The sequence below is a fragment of the Sinocyclocheilus anshuiensis genome, unplaced genomic scaffold (genome assembly GCF_001515605.1).
Source record: "Sinocyclocheilus anshuiensis isolate Anshui unplaced genomic scaffold, SAMN03320099.WGS_v1.1 scaffold306, whole genome shotgun sequence".
In the NCBI taxonomy this organism is placed as follows: domain Eukaryota; kingdom Metazoa; phylum Chordata; class Actinopteri; order Cypriniformes; family Cyprinidae; genus Sinocyclocheilus; species Sinocyclocheilus anshuiensis.
The window spans coordinates 1,843,273-1,852,139 of NW_015544175.1; the positions used below are offsets into that span (position 1 = coordinate 1,843,273).

Genomic DNA, 8,867 nt, shown 5'->3' on the forward strand with positions numbered 1-8,867 from the left:
ATATCTTGCTCTCGGCTTCACTCACCGTGTCTATACCAGACGCTACACTTGTGCATCGCGCCGCAACAGCTCTACACCGGACGCGACAAAGCGACCGTTGCAAATCATTTTAACTTTGTGTCAGTACGTCATAAATAGAACAAGGCATCAGGTAAAGCAACAGATTTGTTTTTATATTTCTGCAATCTACTTTAGTTTGTGTGATTTGTTACTGACTTTCATATTAATGTTTACACCAGGCTAGTTAAACAATTACATGCTTACAAGGTTGGAAGTTCAACAAATCAGTCAATATACTGTGATTGTAGTTGTTAAATAAAAATGTAATTCATATCAATTCATGCATCACCTAATTTCATCGTAACATATAGGCCTGGCCTACAGAAAAGAACATTTATGTTTAATCTATCTATAATAGTGTGTTGGTCATACTATACAATGATTTATAGCTTGTCTTTGTTGAATAATACAGAACATAAAGAGCTTTAAAAAATAATTGCATATTAAATCGCAATCACAATATTGGTAAAAAAAATTCGCAATTAGATTATTTTCCAAAATCGTTCAGCCCTAGATCCAGGAGTAATAATTTTTAGATTTGTTTCGTAAGCAGTCATTAGGCAGCATGCATTGGCAGTGTAAAATGCAATAGAGCTTTTTATTTCTACAAGACTCCTCCATTCTCACCGTCACAGCTTGCTCAAGTTTAGCAGAGAGACTGGAAACAGACTTTTGCATGCGCTCATACTCCTCTCTCTGTCTCTTCAGGATGGGCACCTTTGCTTCCATCTCCTGCACAATGTCATCCAAGTACTTGTGTAGTCGTTTATTCTCTATTTTCTCCCGTTGTAGCTGTTCTTGAGTCTCAACATAAGCTGTATATATCTACACAAAATAGGAGGATGTATATTAAAACTGAAAAAGCTTCTGTGAATATGAACAATGCACTTGCATCACAAATCAGAATGCAGGTCAGTACCTCTGTAAGTTTCATGCCTGGTTTGATGATTTTGGCAACTGCAGCAGCTGTGGGAGACATTGTGGTCACCTGCTCCCCTGTAAGAATTGAAGCAGTTCATGGAATGACGACAATAAATAAATAAAGCAACAAATTTATAAGCACTACTTTACATACTAGAAGCTAAGAAAATACTGTGGTGATGCTAACCTCTGTGTTTGGTGTCAGACAGCAGATCATTTGCATTTTCCAGCTCTTTCTCCTGGCTGCTTATTTTCTCTTTCAGTTCAGCGATTTCTTTGTCTTTACAACTCTCCAGCTCTGCCATCTTCACTTCCAGAGCTTTGTGCGCTATCCAGAGTAGACAAGACATTGTCACAGACATATGTAAATACACACAAACATCAACATTAGTTTTCTTTAATGGTCCTCATGGCTGTCAACATGTGTCTGACCAGTAGAGTCGCTTACCCTCTCCAGCCTCTTTAAGCAGCTTGTGAAGTTCATCAACAGCTCTGCTGAGCTCCTCACTCTTGGCCTCTGCATCAGCTGCCGCTCCCTTTGAATCAACAAAATTTTGAACTGACAGAAATTCTTAGAAATAACATTAAAAATTATATTTGAATTATTGTTATTATACTGATTCATGAATTCCTTTAACCATATACTTCAATTCTTTAAGCATTTAAAACTTACCTTATACAAATTTGAGAGTTTGATGTTGGCATTGAGCTCATTACTGAACTTCTCCTCCAAACTGGCTTGCTGTTCCTTTGCCTAAAAGCACAACATATGTCCAATAGATTATGAAAAATTCAGAAACACCATTCAGCTGATAACTTTAGCGATGAATGACAATGTCTAACCTCTCTCATCTTAGTAATCACTTCCTCAGCTTGCCTCTGAAGGTTCTCATTGGATGCCTTCAGACTGGTCACCTGATCTTGGAGGCAGGCGATCTACACAGGTACACAGAGATTAGCAATGTACTAAGAACTTAAATAACATTTCAAAGCAGATAACACAATATTCATGATAACTTAAAATACATAATATAGAAAAAGGTTTGTGCAGTACTTCATCCTCCTTGTTATTAAGGTTGCATTGGAGTTCCAGGATCTCATTGCCTTTCTGCCGGGAAATAGACAGCAGCTCTTCACTCTTGGCTTTAAGCTCAGTATTCAGCCAGGTCACCTGACCCTGGAGTAGATCTTTCTCCTGCTCCATTCGTTTCTCTTTAAACTGGAAGATGAACATAGCATATCAAAAATCACTTTTTAGGGGCCTGGTATAAAAATGCCAGTATGTTATAAACAACAAAGAAAACTGTACATGACAAATGCATTGATTGATTTCATAGAATTTTACCTTGATTGAGACCTCAGTGGCTTCTGACTCATCCAGCTTGAGCTGAAACTGCATCTTCTCTGCATTGACTTCCACCAATCTATCATTAAGATGCTTCAGGTCCTCTAAAAAAAAGAAAGAAAAAGAACAAAAGAAAAAGGAAGAAAATGAGTATATTATACACTACTGCTTAAAAGTTTGGGCTTACTACTTTTTTTTTTTTTTTAAAGAAATTCTACTTCTATTCAACAAAACACATTGAATTTATCAAAAGTGCCAGTAAATACATTTATAACATTACAAAAGATTTATGACAAATAATTACACGTTTTATTTAACTTCCTTTTCATCAACGAACCCTGGAAAATATTTAGCAGCACAACTGTTTTAATAAACATTGATAGTAAAATTAAAATGTTTCCTAAGCACCAAATCAGCATATTAGAATGATTTCTGAAGGATCATGTGACACTGGACTGGAGTACAGGCTGCTGAAAATTCAACTTTGCATCACAGGAATAAATAATAATAATTATTATTTTTTAAACATTAAAATAGAAAATAGTTATTTTAAGTTGTAATATTAATGCCAAATTATATTGTTTTTACTGTATTTTTGTTCAAACAGTGTATGTGAACAAGCTGGTCAAAGCAAAAACTGCTAATTCTATATAACCCGGGAAAAATGTGTTTTTAATGATCATAAAAGAATGCTTATTAAATACCGCTTTGTCGTTCCATCTCCTGGGATCTTCTTTCCAATGTCCGCACAAGTTCTCGTTTTTCTGCCTCAAGCTCATCTTTGGCTTTGGAAAGTTCATTCTGCACAAAGAAGGCACAATTTCACCTTTTCAACATCACAAAATTCAAGACAAGACACAGACGTTCTCCTCTATCAAACCGTTATATGATCTTTCATTACCTGTTGTAATTCTAGTTTGGTGTATGAAGACACTTGCTCCTTATTTTTCTCTCGTAAGCATTTCAGCTCATCCTCTGCAAAAAAAAAAAAAGACGAGTACAAATACAACATTAAGCCTGTTATTTTTTAATCAAAGAAGAGGTGTTGGACTCCCATCTCCTTACCCAGTTTGCAGTACTCTTCTTTCAGTATCTGATGCTCTTGAGTCTGGGACACAAACTGAGAGTGACTCTCTGCGAACTTCTTCTCAATGTCAAAATACTGTTGTTCTACATGAGAAATAAAGAAGAAAGAACATCAGAACGAATCAACATCCATACAAATTAGCCTATGGTAATAAGCATAAGCAAAAAAACGTTTTCTTTTAAACGTTTATTCAATAATTGTAACATATGTTCACTACGTAGTTTGCAGAACAATATGTCCAATGGGAAGAATAATGTTTAAAAACAATAATGAAACCCGGGCCTCGTTAGAGTTTATCGTCCGTACTCTAAACAGTTTACAGTTTATTAATTAAAACAGCATAACCTTACCATTATCCACACGATATTGCTCCTGTTGTGCTTTCAGACAATCAACTTCACATTGCTGTTCAGAAATGTACTTCTCTAACTTAGTTAAGACAGTTTTGGGGAGTTTTGATATCTCCGACCGCTCCAACATTTCCTGCAACACAGCCGCCATTTTTTTGTTGCAATGACTCCTCCTCCTCTGCGTCAAACGTAAACGTGCTTATAACTACTTCCTATTAGGAAAAACCCTTCCGCCAGGTGGCGCTGAGCGGCTCATTCCAATCAACTCGCCATAAGTCATTTTGGAGATATTTGTACGCTATAACATTATAATCGTTTAAACGTCTACTAATTCTATAGACGTGTTAATGAAATACAAAATAAAATCGATCTTGTATGTTCTATGAAATGTTTAAATAAAACGCACCTTCTAGTAATCACAAACGACTGTGATTGGTCCAGCCTGATCAGCGAAGAGAAAAGTAACGCGAAAACCGCGTGTACGTCATAAAAGTAGGTCTGTCTGGAAGGTGATCAAGGACACTGATAAGGTAACTGAATTAAAAACACAATCAAGAGTTAAAATAGTAAAACTTCTAGTAAAATCAATAGTGAGGGCATGCAAGATGATCTCTGAAATATATTTGGTACTTTAATGTATTAATTTGATCAGCGATGATGACTGATTACTGATAAACCCCAGATGATGTACATTAATGTAAACAAAATAAAGCTACAAAATATGATGTATATTCATCAAGCGGCAGCTCGGTTCGTTCAAATACGTGAACACAAGAGGGAGATGTAGTATCGTACATGCACTGCCGACTTGATATTCAGGGTCAATCAGAGAAATATATTGAGATGGATGGTTGTATATAGTTTGACGTGCAACCTTAGTTTGACACTTTTTTTGTTAGCTTTGTTACGATAGTTTAAATATTTGTAATGCAGTAACTTTTAGTACACTTCTTTCTCTGTTTGAGTTACATTTTTATTATCTGTTTTTATTCTCAATAATCTGCTCACTGTCCATAAAATTGGATGATTGATATATTAAAACATTTTAAAAGTAAAACGTTTTTCTTGTTGATTTATGGATTGATTTAAGACAATAGGAATAATGTGCACAGTTATAATTATTTATTATTTTATGTTGTTACAAGTTTTTTGTCATTTATATTTAAATGGCTTTATGTTACAGATGCTGTTACAAAAGAATAGTTGATAAGAGATAACTGAAACATAGTTTTATGTGTTGGTTTTACTTTTGTTTAATTTCTACTTGGCTCATCTTATCCCATACAGTCTTGACATTCATTTGATGAATAGCATTACCTGTCTTTGCCTTCTCTTTCTTGCTTTTATTCTCTAGGAGTTTTCCATTCCTTAGACCAGTCATAACACATATCAATGTGGCCACAGATGAATAATCAATATGGAATTTTCAAATGGAAGCAAAAAATATATAATAGTTGTTAATGCCGTTAGTGGCCCCTCAGGCACTGGATATTATTTACAATAAGACTGTCTGTATGGAGAGATAGTGTAACCTCGCCTCTCTTTGCTATGCAGCCTTAACCTTGAATCAGCCAAGCAATGCTCTCTCTTTCACCTCTTCCAAACGTCAACACACTGTAGAAAACAAAGACCCATGGGAATGTCTCAAGACCTCACAAACCTCATTTCATGTTTTGAAAATGCTACCTTTTTGTTGCTTGCTTAGTCTATAGGGCCAATGCCTTCATAATTACTGCATCAATAAAGAATTAACTTTATTGATTAAGTCTTGCTTTTTTATGGTCCAATGCTTCAGAGCCATTGGTGGTTAAACATGGAGTCTAGTTTGCTGTTTTCAATATCCAAAAAAGGCAAAAAGTTGATCCTGGGTAAGTATGTGTGCTTAATGGAAATGTTTAATGTGTATGGAATTTTTTCCGTGATTTATTGTGTTTTTTCTTATCCCCAAATCCTGGTTTCCATGGTGACATATGGGGAAAATAAACTTCACTACTACTTCACCTTTGCGTGACAAAGCTACATAAGAAGTTTTCAAGTATTTGTTTGTGTGGGTGGGTGGTGAATGGCGCTGTAATTTTCACACAAAGCAGTGTTAAAAAGCCCTGTGACCTCACTTCCCCTTCATGTCAACCCCCCGACCCCACCTCTGTCCAGCCCTTAACCTATGGCCCCGTTTACACCTGACATTAACATCCATCATGTCTGTCCACCCACTACCGCTCCTGTGTCCAATGTCACTCCCAGAAAGCCTTTGCCACCATTATATTCAGAGCTCAGGAAACCCTTCAATGGACAGACTCATTTTGTTTGTCTTTTGTTTCTTTTTAATTTATTTCTTTTTTTTTTCTTTCACATTTTGGCTTGTTTGAAACATTATTTTACACTATTTTTTTCTTCTACGTATAATCCATGACACATTTGTTTTCTTTCTGGCCCAATTCTACAATGCTTTGTGTTACTGTGTCGTTATTTGTTTCATAATCATTCACATGCATGATTCCTTTTGTCAGAGGTTGTTCCTGTAGAATTCCTATGGTTTTGTCTGGGTTAAATTATTGCTTACCTCACAGGTTACTTACACAAAGCTTTAATTTTTTAATTAGACCACAATGATGATAGGAATACTGCTATATATCATATGTTATTATGAGGACCCATCTATTTTTTATTATTTTATTTAATTTTGTTATGTTTAATTTGATTACTATACTGTACCTTACTGTTTCCTACAAAATATCATCACAGATCTTCTGCATTAAATGGAGGGAATAAAATGTTTAGAAACATTCTGTCAATGTCAACCGGCCCTTTAAAATTAATATAAAGAAAAATAATCCTTGATCAGATTAAAAACAACAAAATGGATATTTGACTGTGGTTAACATCTCTAAATATGTTGTTTTTATATTTTCAATACAGTTTCAGGCTTGGCTAACATAATAACAGATTCAAAACACATGAAAGCATATTAGGTAGTTTGTGATCATGTGTTTATTTTTATAGTACTAAACACTTCTTATATTATCTTTCCTAAAGATCTCTAAACTTTATGATCAGGCTTTTACATCAGCTAAATGAGAGAGGTCTTTATGTGGGAGATTTCTCTGTGATGTTCCTTGTGAAAACAGGAGGAAAATGAACAGAACTGAACTGTGAAATCAACCACTAAAAACATAGACACTGTCCAGCAGTGGTCAGTAAATATTTGTTTCAGATCTGTAGGCACTGCAGTCTAAATTAAAGTGTATTAATTTAGATATTATTAAAAATCCATGCAAACTATATATGATGCCCTATATGTGAGTATGTAAGATACTGTACATATAAGTTACATCTGAGGACAGTTGCCTCTACATTAAGACTATTTCTTAAGAACTAGTCTGACCAACTAGTTAGCCAAGGGGTAATCAGTCTTATTTTTTTTAATTCAATTTAGACTAATCTATGTTTTTATATAACCAAATGTAAAAAAAAAAATAAAAGAAAAAAACGTTCAAAATGACTAACTTGTCTAAGCCTTTTATGCAACTGGTCAATTTAGACTAATCTATGTTTTTATATAACCAAATGTAAAAAAAAAAATAAAATAAAAAACGTTCAAAATGACTAACTTGTCTAAGCCTTTTATGCAACTGGCCCCTGCTTTTTAAACATTTTTTATTATATTTTGTTTTTATATTTACATTTTTAATATTACATGTAATTTTATTATTACATTTAATATACAGGACAGTATTAACTCAGGACAGTATATCTTTTCAATATATATATATATATATATATATATATATATATATATGCTTTACTGTCTTATAATACAGTATCCATAAAGTTTTTAGTCTTTTTAATCTGTCTAAGCCATGAACCCGTAACAACATGTCTTAGGAATTAAGTCCAGACGAGGACTTGGCTGTTTGGGCTACTCCTTCACGCATACGGGAGGCAAATGTGGTGTCAGGTGCAGATGTTGTCAGAACATGTTCGCGTGAAGTGCAGACGACCTCGTCGCACACTATATAGCAAGAGCTCAGCGTGAGACACAAAACGTTACCACAAAATCACCAAACCCTGCAGGCCCTCAGTGGGTGTGTCTGCATGGATTGGCCCTCAAGAGAAAATATGTTAGTCTCAAATTGGTTTGCATGTCTTTTTCAAATATGAACCAGACGGGGGAAAAAATTGCTTCACAACCCCACAAGCTGATTCAATTTTGTTGCAATTGCTGTTGAATTTGTTCTGAACTATGGTGAGATTAAAAACTTAGTTTTAGGTAAGGTAACAATCAGGGCCAAATTATAGGATTCAAGCATACAGTAATATAGCCTGTATTTGTCAGTACTGCATGTTCAAATTAAGTAGGTCATTTAAAATATTTATTCAAAAACACTAATAGTTGGATTAGAGTGAAAATATCCTGCATGATGACAAAGGCTCCAGTCGGGGCAGCCCGTATTTTGACACTAATCAAAATAAGATCTTGGATTTAAATCCAGTAATAAGATTCCAGACTAAGTTTATCAAAAAAAGATCACACACACCTCTCATAAAAACATGACAATATGGGCGTTTAGCTTACTGATGACATGATAAGTCATATTGAACTATGTTTGTTTGTTGACTCCAGGTATTTAACCAGCTATTTCAGGACAACAGCAGATAACCCACTCTAAAAAGAGAAGATCACTGAAAAGCCCTGGCTTCTTTAGTAGCCATCAACAGTAGAATGTCTTTTGCTGGCTCACTTCTTCTTAACCCATGGTTCATCAGGAGTTCAGCTAAATCCTGATCATTGCCCTTACTGTGCAACTCAACTCAAAGGAAGATTCTCATAAATGCATAATTAGAACATGTGAAGTTATGGGCAAACGATTGGAAAAAGCATAAATGTGCAGTAAGTATCTATTCTTTTAATATACAGTGGAACTTTTGAACCTGCAGGTCATGGTAAAATCAGTTGCAGAGATTGTGTTTCAGCAAGTGCCGTCTCGCTTCTCAAACCACATTAAAGGAAGGTGCAAATTCTCTGGAATTTCACTTTATTGCTCTCTTGATTGATTCTGTTCTTCAAATGCTTTCTTCAGGGGTGACATGTAATTTGTGTGCA

General features: G+C 34.9%; 1 protein-coding gene across 6 annotated transcripts in view; it reads right to left on the bottom strand.

The window, feature by feature from the left end:
* The window catches only part of LOC107696139 (nucleoprotein TPR-like), a 32,195-nt gene extending 28,273 nt beyond the window's left edge, over window positions 1-3,922 (bottom strand). For 4 of the 6 annotated variants that reach the window (XM_016496331.1, XM_016496330.1, XM_016496332.1 and 1 more), the window contains exons 1-12: window positions 3,764-3,922; window positions 3,392-3,496; window positions 3,228-3,301; window positions 3,031-3,127; window positions 2,327-2,430; window positions 2,036-2,200; window positions 1,825-1,917; window positions 1,655-1,735; window positions 1,430-1,517; window positions 1,169-1,309; window positions 980-1,056; window positions 688-885 (exon numbers count right to left, since the gene is read on the bottom strand). In XM_016496331.1, coding sequence (XP_016351817.1) covers window positions 688-885; window positions 980-1,056; window positions 1,169-1,309; window positions 1,430-1,517; window positions 1,655-1,735; window positions 1,825-1,917; window positions 2,036-2,200; window positions 2,327-2,430; window positions 3,031-3,127; window positions 3,228-3,301; window positions 3,392-3,496; window positions 3,764-3,914 — 1,374 coding nt within the window. In that variant the 5' untranslated portion in view covers window positions 3,915-3,922. The remainder of the gene's footprint in view (window positions 1-687; window positions 886-979; window positions 1,057-1,168; window positions 1,310-1,429; window positions 1,518-1,654; window positions 1,736-1,824; window positions 1,918-2,035; window positions 2,201-2,326; window positions 2,431-3,030; window positions 3,128-3,227; window positions 3,302-3,391; window positions 3,497-3,763) is intronic. The other 2 variants (XM_016496333.1, XM_016496329.1) reach the window with 1 other exon arrangement.
* Between the last annotated feature and the right edge of the window lie 4,945 nt (window positions 3,923-8,867).